The sequence below is a fragment of the Pyrus communis genome, chromosome 11, assembly GCF_963583255.1.
Source record: "Pyrus communis chromosome 11, drPyrComm1.1, whole genome shotgun sequence".
NCBI lineage: Eukaryota > Viridiplantae > Streptophyta > Magnoliopsida > Rosales > Rosaceae > Pyrus > Pyrus communis.
This window is the reverse complement of record NC_084813.1, coordinates 19125147-19141174: the sequence shown is the minus strand read 5'-3', so window position 1 is coordinate 19141174 and position 16028 is coordinate 19125147. Positions and strand designations below refer to the sequence as shown.

The following is a 16028-nucleotide window of genomic DNA, read 5'->3' as shown; positions in this document are numbered from 1 at the left end:
TCAACGGTATAGATCTTTTTTCTTTTTTGGGAAAAACAACGGTATAGATTTTTCAATCACTTTTAACTTTTTCGACTCGGCTACAGCCTGGAGCTAAAGCTGCAGCAGCCGCCTGAAGAATCTAAAAACAAACAGCAGCTTGCGTGTCAATTCCACATCCGTTCGATCAAAGCCCCACACCCTAATCCAACAACCCAAAACCCCCCACCTAACCCACAACTTATCGAGAAACAAACGGTCCAGAAAAGTCCACGTTTATCTTCCGGATTCGTTATTACCCCGCCAGATCCAACGGACCCCAACTTCTCCCTCTCTGTCCCGCCTCACCCCTACGACGAAGCCATCCGAGATTCCCAACCCCACGAAACTCCCGGAATGGCCGATTCGGATAACGACTCGGGAGGGCCCAACGACGTCAGCCACGGGCAGAGCGGGGAGTTGTCCGCGCGTGAGCAGGACCGCTTCCTGCCGATCGCGAACGTGAGCCGGATCATGAAGAAGGCGCTGCCGGCGAACGCAAAGATATCCAAGGACGCGAAGGAGACGCTGCAGGAGTGCGTGTCGGAGTTCATCAGTTTCGTCACTGGTGAGGCCTCCGACAAGTGCCAGAGGGAGAAGAGGAAGACGATCAACGGCGACGATTTGCTATGGGCGATGACCACGTTGGGGTTCGAGGAGTACGTGGAGCCGCTCAAGATTTATTTGCAAAAGTATCGGGAGATGGAGGGCGAGAAGAGCACCATGGGCGGCGGAGGTGGCGGCAGAGAGAAAGATAGTAGCAGCGGAGGTGGAGGCGCGGCGTCTGGTGGTGGCGGAGGCGGCGGTGTCAGCTCTGGGATAAGTGGTGGTGGGTATAATGGAGGGTATGGTGGAATGGTGATGATGGGTCAACATAATCATCATCAGGGACACATGTACGGTTCTGGTGGTGGGTATCAACAGCACCATATGGGAATGGGAGGTGGAGGGGTTGGGAAGAGTGGTGGTTCAAGTGGTGGTTGTGGAGCTTCAGTTGTCAGGTGATTCTCAGGTCAAGGTAGATGCTTTACGTTGTGGATTTAATTAAGGATGATGATGACAAACTTTTAGTCTTGATCTTAGTTCAGATGGTCAATTTTCTTGTGTTTTATCTGCTTGCGGAGAGAGACCTCTATGGAACGGAATTCATCGCCATCATGGAAGCCTGGGTCACTAAGGACGATGAACTAGTTCCATCTCTATGTACGCTTGTAAGTGTAACTGTGGCGAAGGAAAAGTATAGTGGAAGGCACAAATGTATTTAGCTAAAGCTAATTGAGGGAGAGATGAAGGTTAAGGTGGGTGTGTCTGTAATTGTATCATATCGTGAGCTGAACTTGTTTAATTTCATTGTTTTGACTCAATCACAAATCAGTTGTTGGATATTTGGTCCTTATAAATTCAAATCTGTTTTTAAAATTCATAATTGGAGTAATGATCTCTCATCTTTAACTCAGTTGAAGTAATGGTATCTTATTTTGACGATAGTTGTAAAAGAGTTGACGAAAATGATTATAGTTGCATATTTTGACGAGTTAAAGAACCCATAATTAAATGTTTTTAGTTGATGGACCATTACTCTAATTAAGCGAAATTGAAAAGATTATTACTACAATTTTCTCCTAAAATTTTTATAATGGCTTGGAGTATACCAAAAAAATTTCAAAATACACTGAAAAATCCCCAATGATTCATGGGATTTGCTTCTATGAAAGTGGGTTGTGTTTGTGTTCTTGGAGGAAAGGCTACTTTGAACCATGACCCAAATAGGCATTCTTGTTTACCAAATACAGAAACATCCTATATACTTGTTTCCACGGTGGATTATTTGGTGGCTGTACAAAGACATTGTGTCTCCTTCACTTGCTTGTCTTCCATATGGATGCCTCCACCAACCAAAACCCATGTGGAGCATGAATATATGAAGTTTAGGGTGACTTGCATGTACCTCAAACAATATTGGATGCATGACCTTGCCTATTTACGAAAAATTCAACTATGTTTCGGTATTCCAATGGATCCATGGGCCTTGTTTGTGCTTCTATTGTTAAAAACATGCGAACCCTGCTAGTAATGCTTCCAACTCATTTGTTCCGTACATCATGCTAATGTAGAAGTGATAGACGGAACAAATGGCCCATTTATTTGTAAATGGATGAGCTTGTCATGGGTAGCTTGAATCCTGTTCTTTTCGTGATCAACTAACTTTTAGTTTAGTGCCTCTTTTCATTTCAAAATTCAGACGGAAATGTTATATTAGTAACATATTTTTATTTATAGTGATTTCCATGCACTATTTGATTATTTTTTGTTATTAAATTAATTAAATTAAAGAAGAATCAAATGATAAAAATAAATAAAATGCAGAAAGAGAACAAAATGTATAAGAATCGTTTCTCTTTATTTAGGAATCAAAGTAACGTTCCGATGAATTAGACTTTTAAATTGGTTTTTTAAGTTGTTCAAGACATTTTACACCTTTCACCGAAGATGTTACAACTTTTGAACCCCCTAGCAAAATGGAGGAGCAAAACCAAAAGGTACAAGGTTTCGTATTCCTTCTGGGTCAAGGGTTTCTATTCCTTCTAGCTAAAGGATATTAATTCCTTAATGCTTATAAATGTTACCCTCTTTTAGTACCGTCGGCATTCACGCATGCATACGCAAAAGAGAGAAAAAAACCCCGCAACCCAAACTCCATCCTAACCAAAACAGTCATGGCCATCGTCAAGCCATTAGAGTTTCACTTACCTGACCTTGTCATCCAAAACATCATCCGAATCCTTCCCGCTAAATCCGCTGTACGGATGAGCTTTCTTTCTAAGCAATGGGACCACGCCTGGTGTTTGTGCTCCATATTAGATTTCGACGAGGGTAGTGATGACGAAAATCTTGATCATGATCAACACAGAAAGTTCATCAACATCTTGAAGAAGTACCTGGAACTCTTTGTGAAGGATGAGCAAAAGAAACATACATTAGATAAACTTAGGATTCGCATGACAGGGTACCTGTACAAAGAGGACGCCAAGATCGTAGATAAGTTGTTGACTTGCTCGTTTGAGAGAAACGTCAAAGAGTTAGACATAACCCTAGGTAGATTATTTCAGAGCGATTGGGACTGGAGGCACTACTACATCATATCTCGAATGAGTTTACTTGATGCAAAATCTTTAACTACTCTCAGTTTGAAGTACGTGAGAATAAAGAACATGGACATACATAATGAAGGGACTGTGCATATAAGCCTTCTTCCCTCTTTGAAAATTATGAGCCTCAAAACCGTGCGCTTTGAAAGTGATGCTCTATTTTTCTTAATTCAGGAGTGCCCTTCCATTGAGTACTTGTCATTAACTTCCTCCTATTTTGAAAAAGACGATAACATTAATCTTGTGAGTTCTAGTCTCAAGTTCTTGGAAGTTGAGCATTGCAATGCTCGGGTTATCGTAGTTTGGGATGCTCCGAATCTTGAATCTTTTACGTTCATTTCATTGAGCTTTTCGCTTCTTGAGAGTATAATGTTGTATGATTCCTACAACTTGAAGAATATCGATGTTCATGCTCAGCACCTAAAACGATTACATATATGGGGATGTCATGATAGTTTGAAAGCCACAATCACTGCTCCAAATCTAGCTTCTTTTGATTTCTCTGGTTATTTAAAGTCCAAAGTTTCTTTGATAGCTCCAAGTTTGAGGGAGACCACCATCTCACTGAACGAATTTTGGGACGAAGATTTACTCAACGCTTTCAACGGGCCATGGAAATATTTCCCTACACTGGCAGATTTTCTTAAAGAGTTTTCTTGCTCAGAAAATGTAACCCTCATTGTTTGCAATTTTAAGGTACGTACGTATCCGTTTTTGCTTTCATCAGTCTACGTTGTGCAGTTATATGTTGAAAATTTTCACATTTTGGATTTTTAATTTGTTGATTGTGAATTTGGTGTAGGTTGTAATCTTTCCAGATGAATTCAGACACACCTTCTCTTCGCCATTGCCTGGTCTCATAAAGTCCCTCCGGCTCATGGCGCTTAATCCTCCAAGAACTGAGACAGAATATTCTGACACGATAAACTCCTTGTGTTGGGTTGCTCCTTCTGCAGAGACAATTTTTCCACAGTTAGTTGATCCACTGGATGCTTTTTGACCCTATGTTTGGACGAGGATTTGCAAATACCAAGAGATTGAGGATATATTGTTAGAGATGAACTATAAATTTGACTTTTTTCAAGTAGTTATTTGTGAATCCATCTGCATCATATCCATTTATCTACTCAGTTTATATCCCTTTATATAATCTTTCTGTAGAGCATATATGACTAACTTAGTCTAAAATTCCTTGGTATGTCTGCCTTCACCATTCTTTTTTTTTTTTTTTTCTTTTTTTTTTTTTGGGATAAAAACATGAATTTCTCAACCCAAACAAATAAAACAAGAAGAAGAATAAGTAGAACTAACTTTGTAGTAAAATGGGATTGTATATAAATGCATGTAACTCGATTATAGTTGGGTGGCATCTTGGCATACATCAATGAAATAAGGTTGACTGGGCTCCGTAACCAAAATTTAGTGAGCATATATTCTTGTTATCTTCAAGTTGAAGACTTCTACGCTCAATTCTAGGCTATAGTTGGATAAAATTAAGTCCAAGCTAACTATATAAAGTTTTACCGCTCAAGATGAAACTTAGAAGACACAATATGTTGGAATATTATCTAATTTATTAACCCTAGTCCTAATATCTGTGACTTTACCAAACAAAAATTGCGTCATTGAAGGAGCCCTAGATCACTTTGTAGCAAGGATCTAAAAGACGTTAGACGTTATTCAGGCAGCAGGCTAGGGCCTAGAGTCTAGGCGGGACCTATGCGGATTCACGTAAATTTATTATATATTGTGTAAATGAGAATTGCTGCAACATGAAAGTTATTGATTTTCTGTCTAAATGAGAATTGTTGCAAAATGAAAGTTATCGATTTTGAGAATTGCACCCTAGGCGGGCACCTAAGCGGGTTTAGGTGTACTTTTTTAATTTTCAAACATCTAAGGACTAATTGGGATGGTGGTCAGCCGTCTAGCGCTTAAGCGACAATAGACGGAAAAATTTAAAACAATGCTTTCTAGTGTATATTTAACGACTTAGCAAGTTTTATGAAGTTTTGAAGAGTTTTATTAAAGCCTCTCTTGATTTTTCTTTTCCTGTGGCCTTTTCTTCTTCTAATAAATTTTAGAAAATTGGGCCTTCTAATTAACAATATCCTTGTATTAAAAAAGGTTATCAATAGCCAATGAATAATGGTTGAGTTGGTAAGGATTGTTTTCTTTGTTAGATAAATATTTAGATTCGAATCCCGTTGCCAACAATCCCTCTTGGTTAGTGATCTGTAAACCAAAAAAGGGCTAAGACCCCCTTTTAAATCCTCAAAGATTGCTGCACCCACTAAACAAGCAAATAATCACCTACCTTAAGTTCCTTTTTTCTGTATAGAAGTTCATTAATTTCATTCAATCTGCAGCTGAACAAGTTGAGTTAATATATTCATAGTGTCAGGATAAATTAAGTTAATATATATTCACACAAGAAATGGACCGTTGGAACATGGAAAATGCCAACAAAAGAAAATTAGTTTAACTTGTTAGAGAGAAGACAATGCCACCATTAAAAATATGAACAGCCTGGATCCAATACAAGTCTGAAAATAAAATGCCAACCATCATAATATTATTGAATTCTTTTTTATACATTTATTTATTTTGTGTATTTGCATTTTTTGTTAAGGAGATCAAGCATCGCTGTCCATGTAGTCCCTCAATTTCGTTCTTCAAACCAGTCTGGCTTTTCTGGAATACACTTCTGCCGACACATGTTAGCTTAATTTTATTCGTTTTTATTTGTTTTTTTTTGCTAATCAGGATTATTATATAGCTTAATCACCTCATGCATGAGCATAATTACTTGCTTGGCAGTATGCACGAGGACAATGATGTCGCCATTTTATCTGCTTTAAATTCTAATCAAAATTATCTTTTGACATCCCATTTGTTCAAATTTAGTGACCCATAGGCCATATAGGAAGCCAAAGTCCTTAATTATATTCAAATCTGTGTGATTAACCAGATTAATCTATGAAAATTATGTATCAACTAATTCAATCTTTTCTGTCTCTTACTAATTTATTCACCCCCCATCGCTTTCGTGTTTCAACCAATATGGTTCAATTACAGCTTCAAATCATTGACCTTTTTAGGAGCTTAAACATGCATTTGAGAGTTGACCCTCATTCTCTTGGCAATATTGTTGTTAAATCTGGTGTGTGGTAACCACTAGGTGATTTACCTTTTATCAAGAGAATGACTTACCTATATTTTTAGTATGTAACTGCGACATTTTAGACTGATAACACGATGCTAGTTATTCTAACTTTTTCGTCTAACATTACATTATTAACCCGAATGCCACGTATGTGTTCTTAGCTACGCATATGCAAGGCATGAGAGAAGAACTTTTATATAACAAAGATGTCATTATGATGGTATATTAAGTTAACCCTGCATTATTGTGTGTGAAATTTAAAATGCATGACAATACTTAATTGACTAAACATACCACCACAATTACATCTCTATTTTAAGTAAATTTTTCTCTAAAATGAATCAGTTATTACATGTGAGAGCATGAGCGGCTGATATTACCATAATTCTTTTTCTAGGGTAAAGTAAGAACTAATCTAGTGCCTTAATATATAGGGGCAGAGCTATGAAGTGACTAGGATGATCCTAGGCCCATCATGACATTTTTTTCACGCAGAAAAGTTGTGTTAAGCTTATGAATTTCAAGGTATTTTGTAGGCTCAGGGTCCCCAATCCAACTTTTTTACTTTAATTTCTTTCATCGAGTTTGATATGAGATTGGTGGCTCCTATAGAGTTCAAGCAATCTATTGCTTGTGAGCTTTAAGAATGACTTTGGTCTGGGAATCAATGGAGGGAGAAAGGAAGAAAGTCAGAGAGGCTTGGGGTTTAGGTTTAAAGAAGAGGATGATGAGGTCGACACCTTAATTACCAGACTCAAACAATGTTAGTCGGTTACTCACCATACAGCAGAGTAATTTTTGTAAGATCAGGAGAGCGTTTCAGATTGAGATATTTGGACCCCTCCTAGTTAAAATTCTAGTTCCGCCATTGCTAATATACAATCTCATAAACTTACAATTATATAAATGTAATTATCATCCCAAGGACCCACCACTACATCATATTCCCTCATCCCTACCTAAACCAAGCTGGCACCACTTTGACGGACCATATACACCACAATACAGCACTACAAGTCTACAACGCTACATGCTAATCACATATAACCACACATCTCCTTCTTTTCATTCCCCTTCTTTGCCCCTAAACCCACCTTCAATTCTCCTCTACCTTTCACGATGCAGAAACCACCAGCCCTCACAGCCACCCTAGCCCTCTTTGCCCTCTTCCTCTTCCTCCTATCCTCGTCGTCCCAAGCGCACAACATTACGCACATACTCGACCAGCACCCCTCCCTCTCCACCTTCAACCACTACCTCAGCCTCACCCACCTCGCCACCGAGATCAACCGCCGTCAGACCATCACTGTCCTCGCCCTCGACAATGCCGCCATGTCATCCCTCATTTCCAAAGGACTCTCGGTATACACCATTAAAAATGTGCTCTCCCTCCATGTCCTTGTTGATTACTTTGGCGCAAAGAAACTTCACCAGCTCACCCATGGCACCACCTTGGCTAGCAGCATGTTCCAAGCCACCGGGGTGGCGGCCGGGACCTCTGGGTACGTGAACATAACCAACCTCAAGGGCGGTAAAGTCGGCTTCGGAGCTGAAGACAATGGTGGGACACTCAATTCCTTCTATGTGAAGTCTGTGCTGGAGATGCCATACAACATCTCTGTCTTGCAAATCAGTCAGGTATGCATATTTTAACCCGAAATTTTATTATAATTATCCAAATTAACGCTATAACCCTAATGTTATGATAATTAGCAAGGGAAACCTAAAGTCAAAGAAAAGTATCAATTTTATTTTTCATATATGGGTTAATGTGTGATTTTTATTAATTAGGATGTTAAATAAGTCTTTTTGATCAATAGTTTAATTTGATAGTCTACTAAGATAATGTGTCAAGCCTCAAAGGGTCCACTTTTAAATTGATTGAAAATGTTTTTTTTCCGAAAAGATGCTTTTAAAATCAATCTTAATTAATGTCTGATGGTAAAGGCTAGACTATATGATTGTTTTTCATATTTAAAAAATAATAATAATTCAACCATTTCTTGAAATTTATATTCTTATTTGATATGAAGAAATACAAAAGTTCAAAATAATACACATTTAATTTTGTCCACTGGACATGCATGTACAGCTAGTGCCCATAAATAAGTATATAGAATTAGTCCAAATTATCGCCATCACTAAAAAAAGTTGAGATATACGAGTGCAAGGTGCCATGTTACTCCACCGACAAAAATCAGATTTTGAAAAAGAAAGGAAAAGAGAAAATATGTCCCTTGAAAATTAGAATATTTTGTGTTTGTTTGTTTGTTTTTTTTTTTTCCCCTCAACTTGTAGTTCATTAATGTCTATTTGTTTCTAAACACGGTCATATATCAACGACTTAATTTGAGAAAAAGGATTGAATCAAATTGTGTAAGTTAGTGGTTAAGATATTTACGAAGTTATCGATATTTTTTATTAAAATATTTTAAAAATTAAGAATTGATATTAAAATGTGTGGAATGTAAACTTCATTCTATATCGTTGAGGTATAAAAAAAATCAATGAATATCGATTATATTTACCGATTCACTACATAAATTTTGTCATAACGTGTTGCAGATTTCGAACTTTTGATTTTTTTTTTTTTTTTAGAAACTTTTGTCTAATTTCGATTATATTTGAATGGGTTAATATACTTATTCATTGCAAATTTCCATAATTCCGTTGAAGACAATCAATATCCGTATCGATATATCCATCGATATTTTTATAAATTTGTATATGTATATTGATATTTTAAACTCTTCTTTTGAACTAAATTTTATAGAAGAAAAAAAATTAGTTAAAATAAAAGTTGAGAGAAAAATAGGTTGACAATATAACATGAAACGTTCAGGCACTAACTTCTGCTGAAGCCGAGGCGCCAACTGCCGGACCAAGCCAGCTGAATCTAACGGCCATCATCTCAAAGCAAGGCTGCAAAGCCTTCGCCGACTTGCTCATCGCTGCCGGAGCCGACTCCACCTTCGAGACCAACATCGACGGCGGCTTGACGGTCTTCTGCCCGACGGACTCCGTCGTCAACGCCTTCCTCCCCAAGTATAAAAATCTAACGGCGTCCCAGAAGGTGTCGCTGCTGCTCTACCACGGTGTCCCCGTCTACCAGTCCCTCCAGGATCTCAAGTCCAACAACGGTCTCGTCAACACGCTCGCCACCGACAAGGCGAAGAAGTTCGAGTTCACGGTTCAGAACGACGGCGAGGTCGTAAGTTTGGAGACGCAGGTGGTGACGGCGAAGATCACGGGGACGGTGATTGATCAGGAGCCGTTGGTGGTTTATAAGGTGAACAAGGTTTTGCAGCCGACGGAACTGTTTAAGGCGACGGTGGCTCCCGCGCCGAAGGAGGTGGCGGCGGGGCCGGCTGATGCGCCGTCGGATGATACGCCGGCGGATCAGACGGCTGATAGTGAGAAGAATGGAGTTGCGGGATTGGACGGTGGGAGATTGGTCTCGGTTATTTTGAGTTTTTGTGTTGGGGTTTTGCTTATGTGATTGGTTTGGGAAGGGTATGTTTTGTGGGAAATTGAATTTTATTTTTTGTTTTTATTTTAATTTAATCCAGTGAATAATGAATTGTAAAGATGTATTGTGCTATACAATTATTTTGCATGTTATACCATTTAAATACAGACAGAATATTGTTGTGAAGAGTACTTAAGGTGTATAATGATTTGCACAATGAAGAAATTCACATATTAAAGATATTGTGTGGATGCAAATTTCATGTAACGTTAGATTGACAACTCTGATAATTTAATTGACGAACACCTATAAAGCCCTACAATCTAACCGAAGACTGCGAATCTGAACATCTATCGGTGTGGGATGAACTGGGAATTCTACAGAGATTACATTGGCACCAATTTTGGATATGTTTGAGTAGAAACAGTTTAAAACCACTTTCATGAAGAAACTTGTAGCTTAAGTAATGAAGAAAATTTACAAATACTCATGAGTCCATAGATTATTTCAAAACAAAAACAAAACCAAAAAGCCAAAAACAAAAATTACATTACCAAAGAAAAGAAGAAAAACGAAATACAACCTAATTCCCACAGACACAGAGTCATGTCTGTGTCTTATTACAAACAAACATAGATACCCAAACTCCATTTTTTACATGACATCAACATCATTACTCATATATACATCCCATGTCTATTCCCCAATCATTTACCATTTTCCAAATAAGGAGTGAAGAAATGAATATCACCAAGTCGATCATTAGTTGGTGAATTCCCACCATACACCAAAAGGCCTTCTTTCCCCTCCCACTCCCCACGGGCGAACGCACACCAACCGCGAGGCCCGGGATGATGGTCCGAGCCCAGGCCATCATCCCACCTCTTCCACAGCAATGTTTCAGTGTCCAATGCATAAACCTCAGCAGCAAATTTCCCAGCACCCAAGTGGCCCAAGTCACTTGGGTCCACTTCACCGCCGTATATGATTATATATTTACCAATTGCTACTGTAGAAAATACGCTCCGAGCTGTTGGTTTCTCGCCGCTTGTCTCAACTTGGGCCCACTTACCCTGGGCTGGATCAAAGATGTGTACATCATCCACTTCCTCTCCAGCAAAGCCATACACAACCCATATTTTCCCTTGGACCTCTAGCAGGCCCGGCCCACCCCTCCCCTTCAAACTGTCACCCGGATTTGGGTATTGTATCCACTTTTGATCAATGACATTGTAGGCCCAAAGATCATTGAGGCGGCCGGCGACACCACATCCACCGAATATGTATACATGACGGTCATTGGAGGCGACTGAGTGGTAACTCCGGTGAGGGGGCCCGGTGTCCCCACTTGAAATTAGAGTCCACTTGTTTGTGGATGTGTCAAATGAATAGAGCTCATTGAGTTCATTGTGTTCATAATCCCTACCTCCAAATACGTAAATAATTTCTCCAACAGCTACCAATGTCACACCAACACGTGGCGGTGGGACATCCCCGGTTCCTTCGATCACGGACCACGTCAACTCCTTGAGGTCAAACACGTGGAGCTTGTTGTCGACGGGGACACGTGGCGTGAATTCGCCTCCGAAAACATAGGCCTTCTGTCCTACTAGGGTAATGGCATGTGAGCTTCTTGCTCCAGGACCAGTCCCCTTTTGATCAAGCTGACACAGTGATACAGATTTACAAATGGATACAAGTAAGATAACTTTGTAATGAATAAAACTATTTGTTTCATATTTTCAAACTACATTTTTCAAATGATTTTTATGAAGGAAAAAATTGGACAAATGCAGAAGAAACTTTCAGTAGGTTCTGATGGATGTAACCAAGTAACTGGAAACAAACAAATAATATGTTAAAATTGTGGGGAAATGGAAGTCATGCTAGCAACAGAGTCACATTTTGCAACAAACAATATACCAATCGAGATCACACTACACGTTATAATCTGACGATGTAGAAGAGATTTTATCTTATCATTTGGGGTAATGAGTAAGACATTCATATGGGTGTTCAAACTTTTCTTATGTTGTGAATCTAAACATGTAAAGATTATACTTTAAACGCTCTTCGGGTCAACTAAAGTGGGTGATTGCAGGATAATAAGTTAGGATTAAGATAGGTGAAGAGTTTGATTCTCTTCCAAAGTAACCAAAAAGAGAGCATATCTACTTAAAAAAGCAACAAACGTCTGACTCAATCTGTAATTCAGATTATAGTTGTAACGTCTACATCAAATCATGGAGATTTTCAAGTGTTTTCATTGATTTTAAGGAAGATGGGAAAATCCAATGCAAGCTGAACATGTAAAAAGATCCAATCTTTAACCAAACAATCTAAACCCTAAACCCTAACAAAATTACAAAGGAGAAGAGAGAAATAAAATTAAAAAAATAAATATATATGCACCACAGAGTTTGGATAAGCATTTGATGATGAAATATAGTACAACTGCAATTAGGGTTTCATCAAATTTTGAGTAATTAATCCTTGAAATTAAGCTGATGATCTAAATTAAACAGAAGTTGAAAGGAAATTAGTGAAAGGGAACAGACCTTGATCCATTTGCCTTGCACCAGAGACATGGCTGGAGAACTCTATGTCACTGTGGAAACTCAGTTTTGGTGGTTTCTCAAATGCCTGGAGATCTGTTGGAACAGACCCTACCTTGTACACATATATATATAAATACACATACACACACACACACACACACATATATATATATATATATATATATATATTATCGAGACAATTTTTGTCGTTTCCAATTTGGTTCATATTACTTTAATATTCACGGTTTTAGCTCTGTAGTTGGTGCAGTTTGCAATCGAGTCCAAATATTAAATTATGTTGAACTTGAACATTAGATTCGAAGCTTCAAATAACATACAACTACCATATGTGAGGGCATTTTGTTCTCTCCACATTTGCAATCGACTCAAACCTTAATCATTTCGTTCTGTTTTTTTCTTAACAATTTTAGACTTGTAGGACTTAATTGCTAACTAAACAAAACAACAGGATTCAAATTCCGAAAACTAAAAGGACGGGGATCAAATTGGAAAATGGCTCCAGTTAGAGGACTAAAAATGTGATTTGACCTTGAGACTAAAGGCGTGGGATGCACCTTCTCATTTATATTTTAAGGAAGTGGATTTGGATGAAAAATCTGTTTTTTTGTGGTTGGAAAAGAATCAATTAATCAAACTACCTCGTATATTTAAATATTTTGTGAAATCAAATCTAACCTCCCCTGGAAGGACTTCTTATTTTCTTTTAACTTTTCTAGTGCAGTTTTATTTATTTATTTTTTATTTATTTATGACATCAATGTATTTTAGAACCATTGGAGGTAGAAGTTTAAGGTTCTATTTTCCAAATAAGAATGAATATTAAAAAAAGAAAAAGAAAAAAGAGTAGTGTAATGTCTACTTGTTGCACTATATGACATGTTATTTAATTTATGTTATCGAACTTTAATTTTGAAGAGATTATTCAGCATGCCTGGAACACAGGCGCACACGTTATATGTAGTATATAAGTATAAGGACACTTAAAAAGAGAAAAAAAGTAACGTTATAGAGACTAAATTTGTTAAATTAAATGATGTATCATCAATAACAAATGAGCATGTTAATCAACATTAATAATCAAATATCAACTTTCATGTCATTCAATTTACAAAATTTAGTCTACAAATTTAGTTTCACTAGCATTATTCAGAAGAAAAAAAAGAAAGAAAAAACCTCTCTTCACTTGTACATAATATCATATAGCGTACCGTCCCATAATCCAAGTATATAAAAAAATATCTCCAAACTTTGGAGTACGCACATCCGGTACGTCATAAGAGGAGAGGTGTTAGTGATTGGCCTAGAGGCAAAAGCATGGTGTCCCAATTATCTCACAATAAGTACTTAACCACGTGATGAACCTGTTTGCAAGTGCATTTAAACTTAGTTAAAAACATTTTATAAACCAATACTCATTAACAAAATTATAAGTCAAAAGAGTATCTCTAATGGGAGTCTCTACTTAGGGACTTTCACCACCACCTTTAAGGATTCATTTAGGAGCTTTAGAGGAATATTCGAGTTCCTAAAAGAATATTGTCTATAATGAAAATTCTTTATAGTATAATCCTTAAATATAGAGACTAAAATATTAAATAATCAGTATTCATTACATTGAAATATTGTAACCATTCATAAAAATAAAAAGCTATCTCGACCATTGATTTTTCAAGAATTATAAAAATGAAAAAAAAAACAAATGAGAAGTTGCCCCACTTGGGTGGGTTAAAAAAAACAAGGAAAAAAACATGAAGAGCAACATGATTCTCACTCAAAATAAATATGGAGTCCACTATTTGAGTTCCTATATGTAGTCCTCATTTTTTAAAAGTCTTTTGATGACACACCCCGTCCCGAAGGAGGGCATGCTGGCCGTCACGTGAGAGTGACGTAACCATTTGCACAGTTCGGAAGCTTTAAAATATACAACTTCTAAAATGAAACACCCGAAGGTGAGTTCTCATTTGGTCCATTCTGTCAGAACACCGTTGAATTTCCTCGTAGTCACCACACCTTTGCAATTCTTGAACCTGGAGGGGCGCAAAACCAAAATTGAGTGGGTCAGTAAAACAATTCTTTTCCAAATCCAAACACTTCTCAAAACTTTGTAACCCCTCTCCGTAAAACCTGTATACTTTCTCAGAAAATAAACATATATACGTATGTATAGATATGCCAGTCATGCTCCAAAGTATGCCATTCATGCTTGAGAATATGCCACATCAGAATCTCATAATAAATGTAAATGCTCAAGCATAACTCATATCAATATCATATAATCTGGCAGCCGAGAGTCACCTAACGTGACCTGTACGGCTGCATATAGAGCTCCATCTCAAACTCAATAACTGAATCTGCACAGGAGTCGGAACCACCTAACGTGGTCTGTACGACAGGCTTGGTGTAATATATATATATATATATATATGCTCTAGTGCTACGATCACGTGAAGCTGTGCGATAAATCGCGGGTCACCTACGAGTCGGAACCACCTAATGTGGTATGTACGACAGGCCTAGGCACCTAACTTGGATCCAAGGCGAGCATGCGGTGCGGGAGGTGAACATACACGTGAAGGCTATGCCCCTAACTCTGGGCGGGAGCACTAACACCGGGGGTGCAGATTATGAGCTCTCTAAGCATCTCAAGCTACTACTGAAATACAAACATGAATACCACTTACCTGGCACTTACCTGTGCGTCCACAGCACCAAATACACATATATAAATGTATGCCGCTACTAATGCATGTGATGATAGTATTTCAATCGTATTCCAAACGTATTTCATACGTATATCAAATGTATTTCAAATGTAGCTTACCTGGGCCTCCTCAGCACCATGCAACAGTATGTATAATTATGGTAATGCACATATTAAAATATGATGCATATATGACAGGATATTTAATTCGTATTTCTTTTAAAATACGTTTTCTGGGAAATACGTCAAGCATACATATATATATACTGAAAAGTAACTGCCCACTCACTGATCACATCGACGTCTTGTAGGTCCCTGAGCCTCCCCTAGATTGGTTACATTCTTCTTCTGTATAATTTTCACCTATACAAACAGTAACCAACTTGACGTTATTTAACGCACATACACCAAACATTCGTCCATAACTTTCTCATACGTTGCTCAATTTGGGTGTATGAATATACCACGGTGATCTACACGACGTCACGAACACGTGACAATTTTCAGAACTCAATTTGGAGCTCTCACGCGCCCCCACGCGCCCTGTTCACGCGCTGCCCACGCGCGCGTCTTCTTCCTCGCGTCGCCGGACTGGTTTCGCTGGAGGTGGGTGTTTTGCCGGAATTTCTGGGTAAATTTCAAAGTGTCATAACTTCTTCATTTCTTAACCATTTTCGACGTACTATATATCAAAATGAAGGTATTGACGAGACAAACACATCCATACCTGCCTTTACCTCTGACTCGGTGTGGATTCACCAGAAAAACCCTCGAAAGCTCCAGCCAAACTTTGAACTTGTCGTTCTCCGTGTTCCTACGTCCATTTTTCATGTAATTTATACCAAAATGAAGCCCTAATCATAATCTACCACGTTGGACTAGTTTTAGGGCCTAAAAACAACAGAATCAAACTTTTCCAAAAATACGAAAATTCGGCCGAACT

General features: G+C 38.2%; 4 protein-coding genes across 4 annotated transcripts; 3 read left to right on the top strand and 1 right to left on the bottom strand.

The window, feature by feature from the left end:
* The first annotated feature begins 297 nt into the window (after positions 1 to 297).
* Positions 298 to 1401, top strand: LOC137708587 (nuclear transcription factor Y subunit B-3-like). Its single transcript, XM_068447700.1, has one exon. The coding sequence runs from the start codon at positions 376 to 378 to the stop codon at positions 1021 to 1023; it is 648 nt and encodes a 215-aa protein (XP_068303801.1). The 5' UTR covers positions 298 to 375; the 3' UTR covers positions 1024 to 1401.
* A 1334-nt stretch (positions 1402 to 2735) lies between these two features.
* Positions 2736 to 4167, top strand: LOC137709137 (putative FBD-associated F-box protein At5g56700). Its single transcript, XM_068448261.1, has 2 exons — positions 2736 to 3863; positions 3970 to 4167. Exons 1-2 carry the CDS (start codon positions 2736 to 2738, stop codon positions 4165 to 4167), a joined length of 1326 nt encoding a protein of 441 aa, XP_068304362.1.
* A 3185-nt stretch (positions 4168 to 7352) lies between these two features.
* Positions 7353 to 9954, top strand: LOC137708657 (fasciclin-like arabinogalactan protein 2). Its single transcript, XM_068447778.1, has 2 exons — positions 7353 to 7971; positions 9176 to 9954. Exons 1-2 carry the CDS (start codon positions 7453 to 7455, stop codon positions 9830 to 9832), a joined length of 1176 nt encoding a protein of 391 aa, XP_068303879.1. The 5' UTR covers positions 7353 to 7452; the 3' UTR covers positions 9833 to 9954.
* A 377-nt stretch (positions 9955 to 10331) lies between these two features.
* Positions 10332 to 12494, bottom strand: LOC137708328 (thiohydroximate-O-sulfate sulfur/sulfate-lyase (nitrile-forming) NSP5-like). Its single transcript, XM_068447384.1, has 2 exons — positions 12361 to 12494; positions 10332 to 11466 (listed from the first exon to the last, which is right to left on the bottom strand). Exons 1-2 carry the CDS (start codon positions 12388 to 12390, stop codon positions 10510 to 10512), a joined length of 987 nt encoding a protein of 328 aa, XP_068303485.1. The 5' UTR covers positions 12391 to 12494; the 3' UTR covers positions 10332 to 10509.
* Between the last annotated feature and the right edge of the window lie 3534 nt (positions 12495 to 16028).

What these genes read in the sequence shown, in the direction of transcription:
- LOC137708587 (XM_068447700.1), top strand. Translation starts at nt 376, where the DNA reads ATGGCCGATTCGGATAACGACTCGGGAGGGCCCAACGACGTCAGCCAC.
- LOC137709137 (XM_068448261.1), top strand. Translation starts at nt 2,736, where the DNA reads ATGGCCATCGTCAAGCCATTAGAGTTTCACTTACCTGACCTTGTCATC. An exon ending in TCATTGTTTGCAATTTTAAG is followed by an intron (nt 3,864 to 3,969) that starts GTACGTACGTAT and finishes AATTTGGTGTAG; the next exon opens with GTTGTAATCTTTCCAGATGA.
- LOC137708657 (XM_068447778.1), top strand. Translation starts at nt 7,453, where the DNA reads ATGCAGAAACCACCAGCCCTCACAGCCACCCTAGCCCTCTTTGCCCTC. An exon ending in CTGTCTTGCAAATCAGTCAG is followed by an intron (nt 7,972 to 9,175) that starts GTATGCATATTT and finishes TGAAACGTTCAG; the next exon opens with GCACTAACTTCTGCTGAAGC.
- LOC137708328 (XM_068447384.1), bottom strand. Translation starts at nt 12,390, where the DNA reads ATGTCTCTGGTGCAAGGCAAATGGATCAAG. An exon ending in TGCAAGGCAAATGGATCAAG is followed by an intron (nt 11,467 to 12,360) that starts GTCTGTTCCCTT and finishes TCACTGTGTCAG; the next exon opens with CTTGATCAAAAGGGGACTGG.